The sequence below is a fragment of the Lathamus discolor genome, chromosome Z (genome assembly GCF_037157495.1).
Source record: "Lathamus discolor isolate bLatDis1 chromosome Z, bLatDis1.hap1, whole genome shotgun sequence".
In the NCBI taxonomy this organism is placed as follows: Eukaryota; Metazoa; Chordata; class Aves; order Psittaciformes; family Psittacidae; genus Lathamus; species Lathamus discolor.
This window is the reverse complement of record NC_088909.1, coordinates 96136143-96160047: the sequence shown is the minus strand read 5'-3', so window position 1 is coordinate 96160047 and position 23905 is coordinate 96136143. Positions and strand designations below refer to the sequence as shown.

At 37.5% G+C, this 23905-nt stretch overlaps 1 protein-coding gene across 2 annotated transcripts in view; it reads right to left on the bottom strand.

The window, feature by feature from the left end:
* Nucleotides 1-23905, bottom strand: part of OXCT1 (3-oxoacid CoA-transferase 1) — an 87871-nt gene that overhangs the window by 7298 nt on the left and 56668 nt on the right. Inside the window, exons 12-15 of one of the 2 annotated variants that reach the window (XM_065661637.1) lie at nt 23046-23118; nt 22218-22293; nt 7509-7598; nt 1966-2046 (exon numbers count right to left, since the gene is read on the bottom strand). In XM_065661637.1, coding sequence (XP_065517709.1) covers nt 1966-2046; nt 7509-7598; nt 22218-22293; nt 23046-23118 — 320 coding nt within the window. Of the gene's footprint in view, nt 1-1965; nt 2047-7508; nt 7599-21690; nt 21767-22217; nt 22294-23045; nt 23119-23905 lie in introns of those variants that run through there. The other variant, XM_065661638.1, reaches the window with a different exon arrangement.

Here is a 23905-nt window from a genome sequence, read left to right as displayed (position 1 = left end):
CATTTAAGTTTTGTGAAGAAAGTGTGCAACTGCTCTTCAGTGCACAAAATGAAGACCATGTTCCCAAACAATCTGGTGAGAACTGTTAGGTCCAAAAGAAAGGGCTGAGATGTTCTTTGCTGCAAGATAATGCTCATGAGGAGATTATGAAGAAAACCAGGAAAAGACAATGTCTTCCTCACTCTTTGATTTCATTTTAAGGCCGATAGAGAGGTACAGTGTGGTTGATCCCCTTCATCAGATGATAGGATTCTCCAACAGCTATTGCACACTCAGTACAAATTTTAGTATTTCCCTAAGCTAGCAATGGAAGACAAGACTCAGAGCAGCCCTGCGGGGAAGGACTTGGGGATGTTCCTCGATGAGAAAATAAACATGAGCCGGCAGTGTACGCTTGCAGCCCAGAAAGCCAACAGTATCCTAGGCTGCATCAAAAGGAGCGTGACCAGCAGGTCGAAGGAGGTGATCCTGCCCCTCTACTCTGCTCTTGTGAGACCTCACCCGGAGTATTGTGTGCAGTTCTAGTGTCCTAAACATAAAAAGGACATGGAACTGTTGGAACAAGTCCAGAGGAGGGCCACGAGGATGATCAGGGGACTGGAGCACCTCCCGTATGAAGACAGGCTGAGAAAGTTGGGGCTGTTCAGCCTGGAGAAGAGAAGGCTGCATGGAGACCTCACAGCAGCCTTCCAGTATCTGAAGGGTGCCTATAGGGATGCTGGGGAGGGACTCTTCGTCAGGGACTGTAGTGATAGGACACGGGGTAACGGGTTAAAACTTAAACAGGGGAAGTTTAGATTGGATATAAGGAAGAAGTTCTTTACTGTGAGGGTGGTGAGGCACTGGAACAGGTCGCTCAAGGAAGCTGTGAATGCTCCATTCTTGGCAGTGTTCAAGGCCAGGTTGGATGAAGCCTTGGGTGAGATGGTTTAGTGTGAGGTGTCCCTGCCCATGGCGGGGGGCTGGAACTAGATGATCTTAAGGTCCTTTCCAATACTAACTATTCTATGATTCTATGATTTCTTGTTGTATTTTTAATAGAAAGCCTGGGAGGAAGTGGATGAAGGAGCAAAGGTTGTTCTTTCCCCTTGCAAGGCTCGCAAGTGCATCAAATAAAAACACATGTAAAATGATGTGCATTTTAATGATGCCTACCAGAGGGAGATATACAGGTTGCAAGCTAGTTGCCATGGATACCATAAGGTCTATAGTGATTTTTCTTAAAAAAAAAGAAAAAGAAAAAGAAAAAGAAGTTAGTAGCAAAAGAACAATGAAGACTGAACTTGAAATTAAAGCAAAGTCTTAAACTTATCACAGAAGTGTAGTTAGGTCCTGCTGTCCTTTGAGCGTAAGACTTATTTCTAGGACGGAAAAACAATAGCTCCTCTAAATCTTAACAAGAAAATCTGGGCATAAGGAAGTTAGCGTGGAAACAGAATTTGTAACACTACCTAAGTATTGTTATGTTCGTGCCATCTCCTAATAGAGCAACCAGACATGACAACTGGTAACAAAGGGAAAATTCTGTTTGTTGTTTATTTTCTATCAGTCATTGTCCACTCTAATTTTTTCTGTACCTTACATTTGTATGAGGTCAATTAGTAGAAGACTGAAAAAACTTCAGTTTTCATTTGTTTTCCCTTACTTCATGGAGGAAAAAAAAGAACAAACCATGTTTCAAATTACAGTAGCAATATACCACCAGGAGAAAGCAAATGCTACACCAGCACCTTTGATGAATTCTACTTCATATGAGAGATGGCTTATACAGGGACTATTCTAAGCTCTTAAAAATGTAAACACCAATAATAAAAGGAGTATGACTGCAGAAAAAATCTTAAGTCACTTATCCTTTGCTGAAAAGATCAGCTAATGTACTTTAAGCAGCAGCACTATCAGATGCTCACACGTACTTGCACTGGAGAAGAGGAATATATTGACAAGGATTCCAGAAAAGTATTTTACCTTCTCTGTAATGATGCGGTTTACACATTGTTTCCCAGTAAGCGGCAAATTGCATTTTTCCAAGATTTTATGGACATTGCCCTGTGTTTAACAACAGAAAGACAAATGTTAATTTTAAAAACCAACACAACTTACTTAGAATTCAAATGCTTACATGAAAATTGCAGATGTAGCCATTCAACGTTAGTGAAACATTCACTGTACTCAGAACACCCTTTGAATTAATTTCTATGACAGATTACATCTCCAGCAATTTGGGACAGTTATTACTTAAATCCCACATACAGGGAGATGAGTAATAAGAATCTCACTGTACTACCGAGTGGGCTCCTGAGTTTAGAACTTCTGTATTCTTCTGTTTTATAATTTGTCTTTCCTTCTGCAATGTGAGGATAAGAGATACATGATAAGACCCACTGATGAAGGACAAAAATAAGGGAAGGCATTACAAGCATGACATTTTTCTGTCTTACACTTTATCACAAACTGTATGTGCAGGATCAGCCATACACACAGGCATTTCAAATACCTAGGGATCAAATGCATAGTCATGCTCTGAAATTACTAAATACAGTTTCTTTACCTACACTGCATTCACATTCCCTCTATCTCTCCAGGAAAGCCCAAAAGCACAAGCCATGAGTGCAATAGGCTCATCTTCAACTGCTACACAGGAGTTACATCTCTATTTTAGACAGAACAAATTAACATGCAAATATAGAAGAAAATAATATATATATAATTGGATTTATTTTAAGGCACTTCCTCTTATGGAGCATTAAGTACCTGTTCCTCTAAACCCTAAGAAAAATACTACCTAATGAGAAGGAATAACTTTTGACATAAAGGTTTGAGTGGTGAGGTTTTTCTCCTTTTTTTTTTTTTTTTTTTTTAATAGGAGTTCACAAATGGCTTTACATCCTCCTAAATGAATGTAGGCTGCAAAAGCTCTGAATGAATATAAAAGTGAAGGATTATTTTATTTTCTGTCAGTATTTGTAGGTGTTTTACAGAGGTAGCATTAAGCACACGTTTATCCCATTACCATATGCTTTTATTTTTTCTCTAATTATCAATTTCCAGCTACGCATTTTGAAACTCTCAGAGTATTACATGTTTCATTTAACTATCTGAATCTAATACTTTCTAAATCGACAATCATCAGTTTGCCTTAAGGCTTAATATAATCTCAGGAACCATCTCTCAGCCAGTTTGACTCCTGAGTGATAACAAAATGAGCAATCCATGCACTTTTGAATTTATCTTTTTCTGTGAAGAACTATTTCTTCATTCTATTTCTAATTATACTGGCAAGATCCACATCAGGTATCAAGGCAACTGCTTTGATGAAACTCCCTCACTCGTAATGAAAATAATGACTTGCCACTGTTACTTTCAATTGATCTACTTATATCTCATCCATCTCAGGGACCTTCCTTTGTGCTTTGCCTAAGAGTCAAAATCAACCTGTGCTACTTGTAATATCTTCAGAAAGATATCAGGTATACTTCTCAGCCATATGAAATGAAGCGTCTCTTCAACTAAGATTGAAATGTACGGACTTGCAGAGGTGACAGCTTGAATATCTCCTGTGACCCTGAGAACTGGAACATTGCATCTTCCTAACACTTCAGCTGAAGATCATTGTATTATCAGTTGGCATAGAAGGCCACTTTTGGAAGACATTCATCAGGGCACTATCAGAATAGGAATCCAAATGGAACTGCATGAATTTTTACCATCTTGAGTTCATACAGGATTTGTTCAGATAAAGGAAAAGACTGCTGTGTAAATACGCGAAGCCTTAAGGTGTTTCGTCTACTTTAAGTAAAGAATTCTGTTGCTGAAGAACAAAAATGTCATTAATCTTCCACAATACATTAAAATCAAAACTATTCACAATGATACGAAGGAGTGTTCCATTCAGTGCTCCATGCTTCACTCATGTCCAAATCAAGTGCTTAAAACTAGTTTCCGTTCTTTTTTTCTGAATGGTGTAGACAACTCATTTCACAACATGGAACAATTACCAGCCATTACTTTACTATGTTTTGCAAAATGTGTCAATGATGCTATGAGGGTAAGAATTTGACTGTTATTTCTCTTAGGCAGTATTTAGCAGATTAGGCACAGCTGCGCAGTGACTTTTAAAAGATTAAATAGCAACCTTACATCCTATTATTTTTCCTCACAGTTATAAACAAAAAACTAATTTAGCAAAAAGTACATGAAGAAATATCGTAATGAATTAAACTTAAGGTCTGTTTGCAAAGTCTTTCACAGTGGCCTAAGCATATGGAGCAAAAATTGAGATACCCTTCCACAGATATGTACTCCTGGTTCCTGCCATGCTGTGATGTATAGATTTTCTGAGCTAGTGACTACTTCAAAGCAATGCTATTTAATTGTCACTGGTGAACTTAAGATCGTAAAACAGTTTAGTCCCTTTCATATAAATTTAATTCTTTGAGCTCCTGCATCATCCTGCTGATCATCCACAACTTCATTAGCTGCCTGTTTCTTGTTGTTTTAAACACGGTGGTTGCTAATTTCAGTCAACTACTCCTACTTCCTTTATAAGGCAGTGACTAGCCATTCTGCATCCATCTCCTCCATGCCATTATAATTTTTTTCATTTCTATGTCACCTTTCCACAATAGTATTTCTTAAGCCAAAGAATATTATCATAGAATCACAGAATAGTTAGGGTTGGAAAGGACCTTAAGATCATCTAGTTCCAACCCCCCTGACATAGGCAGGAACACCTCACACTAAACCATGCCACCCAAGGCTCTGTCCAACCTGACCTTGAATACCGCCAGGGATGGAGCATTCACAACTTCCCTGGGCAGCCCATCCCAGTGCCTCATCACCCCTACAGTAAAGAGCTTCTTCCTTATATCCAACCTAAACTTCCCCTGTTTAAGTTTTTACACGTTACCCCTTGTCCTGTCACTGCAGTCCCTAATGAAGAGTCCATCCCCAGCATCCCTATAGCCACTATATAGGCTGCTATATGGTCTCCACTGACCTGCTATGAGGTCTCCACACAGCCTTCTCTCCTCCAGGCTGAAGAGCCCCAACTTTCTGAAGCCTATCTTGTACAAAATTATTTTTATGCTGTCATCTTTCTTCTTTACCTTTTGGTTTTCATTACAAGTAAGATGTCTAATAATTAAAAATGCAAATAGCTTCTGGCAGAGCGTATTTAGGTTTAGTTGGAATATACTGTGTATCAGAGTTTATCAGTGTTAAGACAGATTGTAGTTTCACCTTCATAATTAAGTTACATATTTTGCCTCCCCTGCAAGGACTTACCCTATCCCTATGTTTAAAACCTACAACGTGTACTGAAAAGAAGAATGCATTTTTAAACTTTTGGAAAACTTATTTTACTGCTTAATAATCCATTACTGTTACCAAAAAAAAAAAAAAAAAAAATTGAAATATCCTTCACAAGATCACAAATCAAACAAAACTGACTCCAAGAACTACCTATTGCAGCAACTCTTGAACATGACCATTCAAGGTACTGCGTACATCTCATGCCTTTTACTTTATTTCCATCCATCAGATCTTGACTGCTGTTGATTTACAGAAGACTTTGGTGTCTAATGATAGATTTCAACAAAAAAACCCTTATTCTAAAAAGCCAGCAGACACCACAGACTGTCACAGTACATGCAGACATTCCTTGCACTCGGTAGCACACTGGGCTTTGAGCAGGATAGAAGAATGCTTCTCTGATGCATAGATGCAGATGCAGTAAGATTGTGAGAAAATATTTGGTGTAAAGAATTAGAAAGCTGTAGTGTGAGGTGTCCCTGCCCATGGCACGGGAGTTGAAACTGGATGATCTTGGTCCTTTCCAACCCAAACTATTCTATGATTCTGTGAATATAAAATCAGCTCAGCAAGAAACAGTCACTCCAACAAAAAGCTGAATTTCAGAACTGGTCTCACAGATAGAGGATAGAGGAGCACCCGAAAACTTTAAGATCAGTTTTTGATTTCCAAATGTTAGATTTTCATATTTCATATCATCTTCATTTATGAGCAAACAAGAAGAAGCAGTATGAAGAGCCCAAAACCAGCTAAGGTAAGAGGAAAGAGCACCAAGAGTACCCTCTTTAAAAATAAGAGTAAAATTAAAAATCATGCATATAGTTTAATTTTGCTGTGCAGTCTCACAAAAGCAGGAGAAATGATTGTCCTGGGTTTACCAGTAGCTGTTTTGCTCCTTCTCAGTAACTGGTGCAAGCTCTGTGTTTTGACTTCCAGCCTGGGCAGCTACTGGTAAACCCAGGACAATGATTTATGAAAGCCTACAACTGGCTCTGTAGTGGTGCTCACCAGGTATCTCATGTACTTAAGAGCCCAAGTTATGCATACATATGCCAATAAATATAAGTCTGTGCCTGGACTGTTTGTAACAGTGAACATATCTATGTTTCCATCTTCTTCAGGTTTCTGTACTCCTGCTGACAAAAACAACATGCAAACACTTCCAAATAACTGTACTGAAAAAAAAATTTTTGGTAATAAAGAGAAAAACTGGCATGAATAATTACATTTGTGTGGACTCTGGGCCTTAACCAAATTCCACAATAACTAGAAATTTAGCATAAATATTAATTCAGATCATATTAGCACCTCAAGTACATCTCTGAGTAAATGGATAATTACATATCCAGCTTGGGAGGGCTGTGATATGGATGCGAATCACATAAATGAATTTGTTTTGTACATTAATTTACTTATTGACACAAATGCACACAGAAATAATCAGGTCAAACTCAGCCCTGATACTAAAAAATGTGCTCCTTGAGATCACAGCTTAGTATAAACTGTGAAGCTACTATATTTTCTAACAATTTTTTAAAGTGAAAATTCATTCTTCAAACAATATTTAAAAACACACAACTGTTATTATATTTAGTTTTAATATTTACATATTATAGTTTACCATGTAAATTCCTTATGTTTGCCCTTATGCATGCTGAGAGGGATATTATCTTGAACAACACACAACTATTATTGCAAGCATTCAACAAACTTGGAATTACAAAAACACAAGAATAAAAGAAAAAAAAAAATAATTTTTTAATATTTGGTATACTTCCCTGAAAATTAAGATAGTTGTTCTTCAGTACATTTTTCTCATAGTTTGGATAGTGCCATTTTAGAAGTTTCAAATTACAAGTTTCTTTGACCTTCTGTGGGAAACTGTCTATAGCTATAAAACTCCCCCCCACAAAGAAGTCTCTAGATTAACCTCTTACCACATAATGTTGTAAGCTATCCAGCATTTCATCATGCCAAAAAGATCTGTGCTGTTAAGCTGTCAGTACCAATTTGACTGGCAATTTCAAAAGTAAATACCTTTTCATCATAGCAAGTATTTAACCATGGGGAACCTCATTTTCCAAATTATTCCGTGGCAAAGAGTAAAACCTCTGGGGTAGCATCTACTGCAGCTTGGCAATTGCCACCCTCATTAAACTTGTATAAAGTAACTAAAAAAAATATGTACAGAGCCTTACCTTGGCTGAGTGCTCCATGGTGACAACCACTTTGGTTTGTGCACTGGATACCAGGTCCATGGCACCTCCCATTCCTTTCACCATCTTACCCTAAAATAAAGTTTTTAATGGAAATGTAACATTCTGAATACTAAAAAAAAAAAAAAAAAAAATAAAGATAGAATATGATGGCTGCAATGACAGCACAAAATATTAATCTTTTCCTGAATAGAAATCCCACTTGTTTCATCACCACTGTATTCAAACACTAACAGAGCTTCACCAGAGCAAAACCAGCAGTCTCATTCTAGGCTCTATTTGATGCAAATAGGAGAAGAATGGTGAGTAGAATAAGGACCTACTGTGTGTAACTTAAATCTAAGTAGTACCATTGTCTTAATGGAAGCCCTGACACCCAGGAGTGATGAATTCAGTTCCAACAGCTCTGACATTAAAAAAGCAAAGTGTTCACTCTCCTGTTGATAGAAATGTCATTACTTCCTCAGAAGAAATCTTTGCTTATGAAATGTAGCAACAAGAACATGTTAGCACTCTCCACCTGCGAGTTTAGAAAGCCATAGCTTGTATCACTGTATCAGCGCAAACCAATCTTTTTGTTCCATTCTGGCCTTTGGATATCATTTCAGAACATGGCCAAATAAATTAATGTGGATCAGTATTCACTTCCGTTTGCCCCTCAAACCACACAATGTTTCCTGCATCTGTGACTCATTCTTCTCTCAGAGTGCCCAAATTTCATCTGTTATCACAGCAGCTGTATTATGGCTTGGTGTTCAACTACCTCTATTTTTACTTTCTGTAATGCTACAAACAAGGCAACAACTTCATATTCCATTTGCTGAGAAGGGCGAAAGGGGAGCGAAACATCAAGGTACCTTGATGCATGATACGGGAGGTCAGTAGGAAATACAAGGCAAGGAATTTTACAGCTTAAATTTCTGTCTCAAGTGTTATGTATTTGTTCTCTTTTGACTGGTTATTATCTGTAATTAAAGTAAGTTATGGACAGTCATAGCATTTATTTTACGTTTTATAACCAAAAAGTAAACCGTTAGTTGACTGGAAAACTTGCTAGTATAAGCCTTTTCATTTTATTAGCTAGGTAATTCAGTACTTTACTAGCATCAGTACCTATGATCCACTATATCAAACATATGGAAGGGACTTACTGGTCTCTTGATCATCTTGAAGAGAATATGCACACTCTCTCTCCTTAAAAAATCTCCAAACAAAGAAAGAAAAAAAAAATCCCGTATTTTCTTACTGTTTGCACTGTAAATAATAAATAAAATCTTCCTGTGTCTATAAACAACCCCTTTGGAATTTCTCACATCAGATTAATGTTAATCACATTAATTAACATTACCACTAAGTATTTCTTGGCAAATACAAACCTGAAAGGAATGAAAATATTTATCTCCATCCTTAACTTCCTATCATTCAGATAATTCTCCATCTTACCTGGAAATACAGAGCTCTTACAGAGACTGCAATAATCTCTCACCTGTCTGGCAAAGGCTCACTGACAAGATAATGCAGAATAGCTGAAGACGATGGATTATCTCCCTAGTAACTCAGAATGTGTTTTGCTATCAATACATCTGTCCTGACAATTCAATTAGCTCATTTTCCAGACCTTTTAGTTCAACTAACTAGTAAAGACCTATAGCAAGTAGGAAATATCTGAAGAAGTAAGCGATGATGAAGGACAACAAATCTACTTCTGGAAAAGATGTCATATAGGACTCAGAGAAAAAACTTCATACCTTTGCATATGCAGAAGCCACAGAATGAAAGTTAAGTTCAAGAGAATGACTTGTGTACCTTTAAATTGCTACATCTATGTCTCCTCTTTAAGCAAACATACTCATCAATGTAGGGGGCTGGTCAAGCAAATCAATTAAGCATGAACTCAAACTAGCCAAGTAATTACATGTTTTTATTTTGAGGAATACCCAAAGCATAAGAGCTTTACATCACTCTCAGTGCATCTAGCAAACTCGCACAACTTGTTCTTTCCCCCACACCATACTGGCATGGGGGACAGCTATATATTACATTTGAATAAAAATGCTTGAGGCTCAAAGTGATTTCCCGAAGACATTTTCTTTCTTTTGCCTAGGATAAGTATACAAAACAAAACAGTTCTGATATTTATAAACACTGCACATTTACAAACAACAAACAATTTCTGTTCCTTTTAAATTTTAATAGTATATTTAATTGCACCTGACATAAGTCAGACTGTTTTATTTGAATACTTTGCACATGATATGCAGTCTGTCATAAAAATAAGTGTTTTCTTCTCCTGAAGACTGCTTGCCAAAGCCACCTCTGAGGTGAAATCTCTGGTTTATAGTGCTGGATATTAGCTGAAGTGGGAACTATACATTTCATTTCAATAAAGTGTTAATTTTTATTTATTTTTTTATTGAACAGGGCAAATAGCAGACAGTAAAACTGTTCACTCTGGGTTACTTAATAAGGCATTTAAGTGTAATGTAATAATGTGTACAAAGTTCAACTGTTTCAAACAATAATAATAGTAATAATAATAGGAGGTATTTCAAACAAGCAACTGATGAAGTACTTTTGCAGGTTTCCTGCTCCTTCTTACCCTGTTGGTAAGGTTTGCATGCCCCTAAACTCCCATTTATTTAAGATTATTTTTGTTAATTTCCAATTACATTGGTGGGCTTAGCATAAGAAAACAGAAAGGAAGACTTACTTCAGTGGCAGAACACTGTTAATTTGAAACACTATTATAAAGCCCACTTCATCAGCAAAAGCTTGAAGTGAGAAGAAAAGATATTTAAATTACCCATGTGCTTCCTGAGGGGTCCAAGGTTGGCAATATTTATACAGAGGGAGAGGGAAAGGATAGAAACAAGCTGACAGTTTCCTTGTAGCTTCTCAGTTCCAGAAAAGGTCCATACTACAGACAAGAATTCTGCTTTTCCCATGGTGCTTAATCAACAGTTCTTGTTAAGCTGCAGTCCAAATAACCTTGGGATGCAAGAGGTGGAAACTAATTTAAAACAGAGGATTTTTTTTTTTTAATTGAGATATTTAGATCTTCGGCAGCTTCACAGCCATGAACACACAAAATTAGTGGAATATGTTATAGAATGCCTACTTTTTTACAAAATAAATTATTCTGTTATTGTGGTGATGCAACATATTTAAGAAAATATGAGAGAAGGTACGTATCCTCTCATGTGATGTTTTCATATCTGAACATCATTTGAGTGGTCAAAATACAACATTAAAGGATGACCCAGGGAGCTTTGTAGCTGTGTAGTTTTGTATAAAGTTGTGTAGCTTTGTAGCCAGTCAGTCTCACCTCAGTGCCTGGCAAGATCATGGAGCAGATTTTCTTGGAAACTGTGCTAAGAAACATGGAAAAAATAAGGAGGTGACTGGTGTCAGTCAGCATAGTTTCACTAAGGCAAATAGTGCCTGACATACATGTTGGCCTTCTGCAATAGGGTTAGCATTGGTGAGTAATGGAAGACCAGCTGATGTCATCTACCCAGACTTCTGCAAAGCATTTGACACCATACCAGACAACATCCTTGTCTCTAAACTGTAGAGATATCAGTTTGATAGATGGAACACCCAGTAGGTAAAGGCTGGATGGCCGCACACAGAGAGTTGTGATCAATGGCTCATTGTCCAACTGGAGACCAGTAATAAGCGGTGTCCCACAGGGGTCGGTGTTGGGACCAATCCTGTTCAACATCTTTGTCAGCAACATGGACAGTGGGATTGATGCACCCTCAGCAAGTTTGCTGATGACACCAAGCCGTGTGGTTCAGTTGATAAGCTGGAGGCAACGAACGCCATCCAGAGGGACCCTAACATGATCAAAAGGTGTCCAGTGTCAACCTCATGAAGTTCAACATGGCCAAGTCCAGGGTTCTACACCTGGGCTGGGGCAATCTTAAGCACAAATACAGGCTGGATTGAAATTGGATTGAGAGCAGCCCAGAGGAGAAGGACTTGGGAGTGCTGGTTGACGAGAAGCTGGACATGACCTGGCAATGTGCCCTTCCAGCCCAGAAAGCCAAACGTATCTTGGACTGCATCAAAAGGAGTGTGACCAGCAGGTCAAGGGAAGTGATTTTTCCCTTGTACTCTGCTCTCATGAGACCCCACCTGCAGTATTGCATTCAGCTATGAGACTCCCAACAAAAGAAGGACATCATCCTGCTGAAGCAAGTCCAGAGGAGGCCACAAAGATAATCACAGAGCTGGAGCACCTCTCCTATGCAGACAGGCTGAGAGAGCTGGGGTTGTTCAGCCTGGAAAAACAAGGCACTGGGGAGACCTTAGAGCAGCTTCCAGTGTCTAAAGCAGCTACAAGCAATGCGGAGAGGGCCATTTTACAATGACATGTAAATACAGGACAAGGCGGAATGGCTTTAAACTGGAATAAAGTAGATTTAGATCAGACATTAGGATGAAGTTCTTTATAAGTATGTGAGACACTGGCACAGGGTGTCCGGAGAAACTGCGTCTGCCCCATCCTGGCAGTGTTCAAGGCCAGGTTAGATGGGGATTTGGACAACCTGGTCTAGCAGAAGGTGTCCCTGACTGTGGCAGAGTTATTGGAAGTAGAGGGTCTTTCAGGCTGCTTCCAACCCAGATCACTCTATGATCCTATGACAGAGCCAGAGAAAATAATTTAGCTTAATAGCAATCCCTAAACAGAAATCTTCCTGCTGGTTTGGTCACCTTTGCCATCCAAGACAATTTGTGGTGTCCCAAGCAGAAGATTGTGTGTACCTGAAGGTGAGCGAGACAGTAAAGATATTTTTCAAGAGAATGTGAAGTTTTTTCACAATGGTATAGCAAGCAGGAAAAAACTCATGAGAAAATCCAAACCAGCTAAAAGGAGGTGGTTGAGAGAAAAGAGGAAAGATCAGGAGCCTTCCAAGCTTTTGAAGGTCTTGAAACCACGCTGGTGTCTTATACCTGTCTTTTATATTCCCAGGGGGAAGTACTCTTCTTCCATAATTGAATTTTATAGCTACTCCAAACATCATAAGATAATATTCACCTAAACTGATCTGGTTGTGTTAAAATAACATAAACTTTCAAGACAAACAGATATCACATCAATTGTACAGCAAAGCAGGTGCTAATATGTTTGAGAAACAGTGAAAACAATGGCAACTGCGGCGTTTGAAGGATTAATACTCAGACTGAAGGAAACAAAAGCTTGAATAATTCAATTTAAAACTGAATATCAAAGGGCATCCAAGGTGAAAATGTGTACCTGTTTGAAAAGGAACTAAGGTACTTCCTTACTGAGTCCCTGCCCATGTTGCCAACTGCCCTAATACTGTATTAAATAAATACCATCCAGTCTGAAATTTCTTTCTTTCCATTAAATGAAAGAATATATATGCTTCACACTATGCTCAAAGTTAGGGAAAACTATTTCAAAAAACTCTTACAGAAGATAATGAATGCTTCTAGTTCAAACTACAGTTGTAATGGAGGCTTCCCATTCAATCTGTATTTTCAGTCATCTCCCTGGAAGCAGCTGAATGAGCTACTTAGAATGAGAGAGTGAAGACTTTAAAAATGTCAGTGTGGTCTCTGACAGCTACAAACACAGACTAAGTAGCAGGTATGGAATCCATCACCAGTCTCAAGCTCCTTACGAAAGGAAATAATTACATCGTGCCAGTGATGGCTACTAAAATTCGCAGGAACTGGAACTGCATAAACTTCATAGAATTAGACCATGATTTGGGTTGAAAGGGACTTTACAGATCATCTAGTTCCAACCCCTTTGCCGTAGGCACGGACATAGAAATTAATGTAATGCACTAGATAAAGATACTTCCATGAGGACCATCAATGGTGTTACTGCTGCAGTCGAGAGGATGAACTTCAAAATTTTCTGCTCTGCCCTCTCTGAAGTGCTGTGTATGCACTAACATACATTAATCACATAGGTTTCCCTATCCATATAGGTCTGTCTGTCTTCACAGATGTGCCAACTTCAAATGACATGCATAGCACAAGTTAGGAGGTCACCAGAGACATAAATAGTTATTCAACAAAAATAGCTTGTTAATTGTTATGCGGTTAGATGTCGTTAGTTTGGGTTTGGTTTTTTTGTTTGGTGGGTGCATATTAACACAGAGCTTAGCTTTGTACAAAAGAGATACCAAGCAGAAGGTAATATTAAAAAAAATACATATGCATAAATCTGCTCTAACTACATAACAATGTAGATAAAAATCCTTTGCCCATTGTTAACAGTCCTGTCCAGTGTTTAAAGGAAATGTACATCTATAGTTGATTACAACATGAAGGCTGCAACTCTTCCAGATTTCACTTCTCATTTCTTCAGTGAAAAAGACTGTATAAATACTGTATCAAAAATTATGGATAAAGCTGAAGATTAAGTGTTCTAAAATATACTTCCTTGTCCTATTTTCCATTGATTTGATGTCCTTATATGACACATTTACAGAATTACTGTAATTATGCTGTCAACTATGACAGCTAGATTAGATTTTACTCCAAGAATGTGACTAAATAAACATTACCAAGAAACAATTGGAAATCATTAATGGGATTTTTTCAATCAGTAGAGCTGCTAATTCAGCACCACAACAAAGAGTTAATACTAGCTGAATGTAAGAAAGCTGAGCAGACTCTAAATGCATGAGGGTGAAGATATTTTTTAAAGGATGTCCAAACAGAAAATGACCTGTTTTTCCAGAATGCTAACCAGATATCTCCTAACACACGCACACAAAATGAAAAACAAATGTAAAAAGAAAATATAATTTAAAAAAATGGAACATAAGTTCTTGAGTGACTGATACTTCCTGACAAAATTTATTAATAACCGTTCCCTAAAATGCAACATACACAACTATGTGCACTAACTATATTCATATATTTAGTTGCTATAACCAGAAAATTAAGGAAGCATAAAATACGTGCAAAGAAAGTTGACCTAATTTTATTCTTTAATTAGTTGGTGAAATTTTATTCCTTTATTCTCCCATAAAAATAATTTTAAAAAACTGCTGGCAACAGATTCAAAAGACTGAATGAAATTCAAATGAATACAGTGAGAAACTGCATCTCAAAAGCAACTCAAAACAGTCTGTAACATGCATACTGAAATGGATGTGCTTCACAGTGGTAAATGTTATTTCAGTGTAATAGGACAGTTAATCCTTCCATTTACTGTTGCATACTGTTTCCATAACACAGAGCATAACATGCAATAATTAAATATTACTGCCAACATAATACTAGTCTCACTTGAAAGTGATGGTTCCATATCATAGTCACAATTGTTACCACTAACCTGCAGATTTGGAGTCTTTTGACATACACTTGTATTCTTGGCAGAATTTCTTCAGCTCTCATTTTACAGATGCCTAATGCAAAGCAGCCGTTTCCCACATGAAAATTTAAGAAAGTATGAATAAAATACCAACAGTGAGCTCCTACATTCCCTCCATGAAGTCTGAAGAGAAATCAATAAAAACAAAATTGGTAGAAAACCCTCAAAAAGGTGAAAGAAGTAGAGCTAACGTAATACGCTTGCTTTCTCCTTTGAGATTCCAGGACTCTTCAGTAGTGGTAATCATGTGCTGCAAGAGCTCTGCAGGGCTTCCAGGCACATGTTTGTTGGGAGAGAAGCAGTAAACTGATATACTACTGTAGGCTTTATTCCAAGACACGTGCCTGCAAATACCTAACAGCTTTTTATATTAAAATAATACCCCATTGAAATGTAGATTTCCAAGGAGAAAAAGTAACTGCAGGTCCTGTCCTCTTTCATTCAACTACTGCTGTATATCCCTTTCTCAGTCATGTCCTAAACATTAAACAACTTCACATTGCCACTATGAGAAATACAGTCATTGAGCATAATTAACCTGCACATTTTGTATTCATATAGAATTTAGCTGATTTGTAGTGCTTAATTCATTTTACAGTTAATAGTTATAGAAAGCTTCCTAAAATTTCTTGTAATGCTGTACAACTTAAAACAACAGTTTGACGCACTCAGTGTCACAGAAATATTAGAAGAGTGTTACTAAACGGTGCATTTTGATTCAAAAGTGTAATAAGCCTTGTGCAAAGACTCTGCTTTCTTCAAGCAAAGTGGCAAACAGCTGGCAACAGGGCTTCTTGGAGAAGACCTACAGTGTTCCCAGGCTTACAATTTCAAGTCAGAAAATCGTTTGCTGTGGAGCCCTCACCTATCAGATTTGGCACTACAAATAGTAATTAAAAAAAAAAAAAACAAACCCCAAAACCCATCCCACAGTCACTGCCTCTGCCAGTTTACTATCATTTTAAAAATATCTCTACCAATGAACATGTAGTTTACCTCATGGCCAAAGTGTACAAAACTGTCCAGAAGATGTACTTTGAAGCTCTGTAGAAAAAATACCAATAATGTGTAAAATTATATTCCTAACCTTGGGTTATACTGCCCTCTACTCCTAATAAAATATTTATTACTAAATTTGAATTGTGTTTCCTGATGCCTTCTTTTCAGATAATCTTCTTTGCCAATGCTTAAAAGTTTTATATAATTTTCTTCTAATTTGCTGTATTATTAGTGCTTTAATCATTTAGGTTTGACTAGAGCATTAAAATCTAAGACTGTTGCTTCTAAAGTTTAAGGATTTTTTTTCCAAGAATTATCAAGATTTATGTATCCAAACTGCATCACCCTGCAAAAATTACATCACCCTCTTCTTCAGCCCCCTGACTGCACTACATTACTTAACCAGCAGAAGAATATACAAAGCTAGAGCTAATTTTCTTGCTCAGAATTGTATTTAGTTTATTGTTTTTTTTGTAGGGAAAAGAGATATTAAACCAGCTCAGTCTCAGCAACACCTCTCACACCGCTGCTTGTTAACTGAACTGCTAGCCACTAGGCTGTAAACCTCGTGGTTTAGGAAATTGCCAGCTTCCTTGACACCTTTGGATGTACCTGTCTGCCCTTGTGGACTTACATGTATCCAGTTCACTCAGTCAGTCCCTATTCCTCTTATACAATGAGTACTATACACCCTCCTCCACTGAACTGTAGAGGTTGCTAACCATTTCTCCTTGGATTACTGGGCTTCATTCTGCTCCCTGTCCCTGTCTTCAAGCTCACGGGGCTGATTACCTGATCTTACTATTAAAGAGGCTAAGAAGGCATTAAGTACCTCAGGATTTTCCTCATCCTTTGTCACTATGTTCCTCCTTCCCCCATCCAGTAAAGGACAGAGATTCTCCTTAGCCCTCCATTTGTTACTAATGTATTTACAAAAACACTTTTATTGTCTTTTATGGCAGTACCAGATTAAATTCTAGTTGGGCTTTAGCCCTTCTCATTTTCTTCATTCATAATCTCATGACAACTTTCTAGTCCTCCTGAGTATATTACCCTCTCATTAATGGTATGCTTCCTAGGTATACTTTCACCCATAACAAGTTTCTGCCTACTGGAATGTGACAACACAGCCATTTCATCCATTTTGCTTTTTCATATTCATGAACCTCCAGCTGCAGGGCTCCTCTGCCTGGTTCCAAGTTTTTTTTCTGCTGGTGTAGCATCACAGCTGTATCAGTAGTCATATTTAATATGTTTTTATGGTTAAGGGATGTTCAGAAATTCATATTAAGAAGACAGAGGCTCTGGTGTTTTGTTTTGACCAATACCCAGTCTCTTGACACATCACAATGGCAATCAGGTACCTTCCATTAGGAAGGCTGTAGCAAACAAAGCCATACGTCGTAGTAAGGTGCAGCAATCAAAAGGGCACAAAAACCTGTTTCATAAAATGTTTCTATTTTGAGGGTCTCAAAAATTCACAAATAGAAAGGAACTACAGACAAACAAGTAGAGGCAGGGAGATGTGCATTCAATCCCACAACTTTTAAAATCCCAAGCAACACAATGCAAACTGCCACAAGAGCCAGGACTGCTGTGACAGTACAGTTTTATGCTGCTGTCCTGCCTGCAGCAATTCCTTGACAGATGCTTCAGAGATAGACGGGTCAGATCCTGTGCCTGTCACTCACAAAGCGAAAAGTGGCTCCACACAGCGGCTCCCAGCAGCCATGGGCTCCCATCTGCTCTGGCCTGTCTGCCCTACTACACAGTGGTGGCCTGGTCATTTCTCTTCCACTTCTCATCACTTTCTCCCACCTGCACTATGTTCCCAGAGACTCCCCAGAGAACAACCTCCTTCTTTGCAGCCTCCTTCTCCTTTCCCTCTCCAGAAACCCTCTTGTTGGAGAAATACCAAAGGGAGAAACACGAAAAGCCATTAAGTCGTAGTGCTTAACAGAATAAAACTACCAATAAATGACAGTGTTTAGGGAGTAACTTCTGCATAAGCAAACAGCATTGTTTACTACATGTACTTAAAATATTCTCACCCTCTTCTTTCTTTACTCATGGGATTTTCCTCTGCATTAGAGATTAGCATATGAGAGCAAAGAAAGGGCTATTGTTGCAGTGAGCCTCCTTAGCTCAGTTCCTAGTAAGAGCAAGTAAATACTCACAAGCACACGCTAGGGCTCTTATGGGAGAAGGGTAGCTTCATGGTGGTACTATTCAAAACACAAAATTTAGAGTTATCACTTGCCTCTGAAATAATGGTGAATACCACCAATCCAAGAATTCAAAAGCTACTAGTGCATAAGAAGTTCTTAAACCAAGCCTAAATGCAAAACTGAGTAAAAAATGTTACAGTAATACAGTTTAGTTTTGTTACACTATGAGCTTTCAGAAATCAATCTTTTTATCACCTCACACAAATCTTGTGACTAAAAGAACACGCACCATGCTCGCAATTCAACTTAACTGACAATGACATACCACCTTACTTACAGGAAAGGCAGGAAGTTCTGAATGCCTATATGCTGGTTAATCCCATTTTAAAAATCTCTACTGTACAATAGTAATAACAGCAGTAAAGCAGATTAAAAATCATCTGAACAAGTCTCAAAACAAAGTAACCAGAGGGAAATGATTGATGTTTTGAAAGGCTGGTTTTAGTAATAAGGCATATTTACTCAGAAGTTTATACAAAGTCACTGCAAAGAAAATGTGCAGACAGCCAAAGCTTAGTAAGAGTGGCAAATGAAGGTAGCAAAAAGTCACATATATGCATGTATGATAGTAAAAAGATACACCTCGAAGGTAACAAAAAGACAAATAAAAGCTACCAAAAGTTTTATTTTATTCTTTCCTGTTTTAAAAATGCACACATAGTTCCTAAATTTGGGACTGAACAGAATGAAAAGGCATTTTCATAAGCAGAATATATAATTACAGATATGAAAAAGAATGCCCTTGATATGGATGCTAGATTGAAATCAATATATTCTAGAGAACATAAAGCATTTAAAAAAGGAATATATGTCTGCCCAGTTTTAAGAAAAACTTAAAATACAATCTGAACTTCAAAGTTTCATGAACTATATTTGTAAATACACCTGTTTTATTAATGCCAAATACTAGCTTCATCTTTTGATAGATCAGATCTTGAAAGACAAGTCACAAAAACCATCAGTGAAGAAATGTCAACATCATGATCAGAAAAATTAATTTAGCTTCTATATGGGAAAAAGTATTCTGAAAGAAAGTAAGAATTGCACAAAGCTACTGGAAAAGTTAGTATTACTTAGATCCTGAAAGCATTGTATGATATTGTACATATTATGTGTGCCTGCGGTGTCTGTGAATTTGTCTGCTTTTGTTCAGTGTAAGTCTAGGATACTAAAAAAAAAACCAAACAAAAACCAAACAAAAAACAAATAAAATTAAAAAAAAGGGAGGAAAAAACCTACCTCAAGTAAGAAACCAAGCAAGAAAACAAGTAGTGAATTGCTCATGACATTACCTCTCAAGATTGAATGCTCTAGTGAATAGCTTTTCGATTCAAAGCTATTATGTAATCAACGTAAAATTTCATATCCTGAGATACCAATATGGTCAGTTGAAATTACTGGGATTTTTTGGCATTAAAACCTATTCACCTGTTCAGGAGTGCCTTTTTCAAATATTTCAGCTTCATGAGCTCTCACTAGAGGTACATTTTTACAGTTTAATAGGAATACTTTAGTGCAGGAATATTTATTTATTACTTGTTCACTGGGTATTTTGAAGAATGCTTCTCTTGACACTTCAATTTACAAAATCAACAATAAAGCAAATACAGCTATTCTTCCTACCTAAAATTCAACCTACCCCCTTCCACTTTCTAATGGGTCTTTCAAAAACAGCTTGAGTAAACACAAGGCTTTAACAGGTGCAGGAACATTTAACACTACTTTTGCAGGACCAAAGGACTGTCAAAGAAGAAAATCTCAGGAGTTAAGTAACCTTGAATACAAAAGATAGTCTAGGGACACTTTCATATGTACAGTGTTACTTCATTTTGCAAAAGTATAAAGAGAATGTCAGTTTAAAGCAATTCACCTGAACAAAACCTAGAACTTATCTGACAATTGAAAGAAAAAGATATAGATTAAAATAATCTTGAACTATGCCAATAAGAAAAATCTCTAAACACTATTAAACCCCACCCAAAAAAAAGTTTCTACCATAGCAGCATAACAGCCTAAGTTTAAATGTTTTTTCCTCCTCTATCTTTAAAATTTTGACAGAGAATGTAATAATTCTGAATCATTTTTAAAAGCCACTATGGAAGCAAGTAATTTCTACATGTATAAAACACCATGGCCACCCCAAATTAACATGAAGGAAGTGCTTTCACAAAAACAGAATTACCTCACCCAGTGAAAGAAAAGAGTAATTCTTAGACTGACACACAAAAAAAATATCCTACTCAGCTTGTCAGTGACATGTACTTGCAGTGCTGGACTGACAGCATACATTTATTTATGTCGATCATCTGAAAAAAGTACATTTGACTAAATGTAAGTGTTTCAAAGTTAGCGATTTAAAATATGTAATTTGAGTTTGGGTGACTTATCATACCTTTGAGATACAAAGCCATGGATAAATCAGGTGAACTCCAATTTCAGTTAACCAAGGTTTTAACTCCTTGAAAACATACACTATCGTAATTTTGCCTTGGCTCAAATGGCAAACCTAAGGTCAAAATTTAATTTGCTTTACTCATATTTCAAAGTGTGTGGTGATTCCATGACAGAGGCTGGTTTCATTTTTGATTCTAGTGACATGTTTTTGTAACTCTAGACAAAAAATAAATTGGAAATGAGTAATGCAAAGCTAACCAGTATTAACTTAATGCATGTCATACTTGAACTCTTACAGTGTATCTGACCATCAAATAATGTTTAGCACAGAGTTCCATCAAAACACATAAAACAACAATAGAAGAGCACACACAGGATCCCAGAGTGCTGCACTAACAGAAGCACTAATTTTCTGACCCAGTTTTTCATGCTATATACTTGATGACAGCACAAGCAGAAAAGTCTTGAAAAGCTAGCATTTCAATCAATGGGGTCTGAAAAGATCTAGGCAGCACTAATTTGTCTGTTCTCAGTTGTGTGACCACAAAATCAGGTTATGCTGTGACAACATCTAAGGCAGACTGTTTTCTTATGGATGTCTCTCCTATATGCTATATTTCAACCCAGCCATAACCTCTTCACATTCCCTTACAATCACTCACATGGAGACCTGGAATCACCCTTCATATATTCCATTCTCCCACATCTGCCGGTACAGACCCTTTCTTTGTCCCCTCTTGCTAAAAGCAGCTTATGCTCCAGCCACAGCTCCACGACTTGTACACTCACAAGCATGCTGGAAAAGTCACACAGACTGCTGGGCTCAACCAATACTCCTCCAAGAGACAGAACATTCATTGGGTTTTTTATCTCCTCTACCCAGCTTTCAGTTTTCAAAAGACTCTCCTGAAACTTTTAGCAGTGCTCAGACAGATAGAAATATGCCTCATTACCTTAAACCAGGCTAAAAAGAAAATTTGTTTCTAGATGTGTTTGATACAAACTGTATCAGAAAGAACCATATTGAAAATATTAAACTTGCAAACCACGTGAAAGGTAGATACGTTTTTTAATGCTAAAACATAAACTGTGTTCAAAGAATGGCTTAATGTAATCAACTGCTTTAATAATACACTGGGATTAGCTTGTACTTTTATGGTTGAAACTTGCAGAAATTTTTTGGTGAACACAATAGTATTGCTGCCTTCTATATTTATTCAACATGGCAATGCTGTGATCCTTTGACAGGAACTCTGAGAAATATAATGCAGACATTTTAAAAGTAATTTTATTATGAGCTACATATTATTTTACACCTTCCTTCTAGTTCTTGCTCAAGGTACAACTATACAAGAGTTGACAGTCTCAAGAAAAAGCACTAGATCTCAGCAAAAGAAATGTAACATTTGAAAGGCATAGACCTAAGAGGAAGGAAAAAGGCTTGTGCATAAATAGTGTTTAGCTTTTCACAATGCTCAGCACAAGAATAATTTTAGGGGGCTCAGTGCTGATAATTGCAGCTTGGTGCCAGAAATAGGCAAAAAAACCCCTATCAACCTTAAAATTGAATATATTCTATATTTTAATGCTTTAAGCTTCACAAAACCCATTATGCTTCAGCCCTTTTCTCCTTTGCCTGACCCTCAGCTACATTTATATTTTCCTAAGTATAGTGCATTGACAGTAGTACAAGCATCTACTTACAGGAATCATCCAGTTGGCCAGGTCACCATACTTAGACACTTGCATAGCTCCAAGCATTGTCAAATCAACATGGCCTCTGGCAACAGAAAGTGTGTAATTAGCATTATCATGTTCAAGTAACAGCCCACAGACCATAACAAGCTTTTGTTCACATTATTATTACATCAATATAAAAAAGGTGGCATACCACAGAGGTAGCAACCATTCTGTCACACACATAAGCTGGTCTTTTTTTTCCCCTGCAGATGTATCACTGATGCAAATTTTTCTACTGAGCATCAAAAATGTTGCTACTTTTTGTTTGGTTTTGGCTATTGCATGCACAGTCAGTCAGTTCTGAACTCATACTTTTAAGTGCACTCCTTCGCATATTTACATGCACTCATTATCTTTTCAGAGCCATTAGGATTTAGTGTTTGTTTGCATCCAACCTCCTTCCCCAAAAAAACAAACAAAAACCAGCTGCAGATAGTGAATTTCCATTAGGGAGGTGGAATGACGATCACAGTTGCAAGCTGAGCAAAGAGAATATACAGACTGCAAGTACAGATTAGGTACTTGGAAACGATGAAAAAGTAGTTGTTAAAACATAGTTACAAATGTGTTTATATACGGCCAGGTGGTGGTAGACATGAACATCACTATAGTATCTATTAGTTACAGTGTTTTTCTATTTCCAATAGTGTGACCTAATCCTCTGTAAACCGTCACTGCTTAAATCCATGTTTATTTTACAGGTTGTTAAACGCTAACTACATTTCAAAGAATTACTAATGAGTTCAGTCACTGACTCAGTTTCAAAAGATCAGGGTTTGTGTTGTTACGTACCCTCTTATCATTGCAAATGATTCATCGCTAGAGAAATAGGAAGAACCTGGAAGAACAGTGACTGTCTCCTTACCTGTAAAAGAAATAAGTTATAGTATGTACGTGTTTGGTCTCTTTGACAAATGAAGTCACAGCTATTGACCAAGATAAGTTTTTTTAATCAAATTCCGTTGGAGTCTGCGCAACTATGGACCTGATTACACTTACTATGTCACATGTAAACCTAATCAATCATAGTGAACTGTGTAGCAGTTTCTTACAGTTTTTAACGGTAGGACTATCCCCTCTTTGACTAACAGTTCCAGGCAAGACACTGCTGACACCAGAGGCTAAGAAATCTCTGTGCATTTCAGCGTTCTGCTCTACCTACAGAAAAAGTGAGAGGTAACTCTTTTGAAACAGAGCATCATCAGGACAGAGGGAGGTTGCAAGGAAGAGTGAGCAGACCGCTTTGAACAGTCTAGAGTGATAACAATGTACAGTAGAGAAAAATAAATTACAGATCTAGTCTGCTCTTGCTTTGTTAGAGTACACCAGAGAATGTGCTTTTGTGTTCTGTACTGTTCTTTCCACAGTGCTTGGATCAAGCAATGCAGCACGCATGGAAGTGCCTTATTTTGACTCTGTCCAGAGCCCTTTCTTTCCTTTCCTGCCAGCACAGAAACAGTCTAAGCAACAGCCATGCATACAGCGTGCCTCTTGAAAAGCATAAGAAACACAGCTGAAGGTGAAATTATAAACCAAGCAAATCTTTATCACCAGATGACTTTATGAAGAAAAAGTGAGAGAGGACGGAGACATCTTTACAGTTTCCAGAAAACAGTGGAAAAGACAATGGGATTAATTAAGAGGATGAGAAA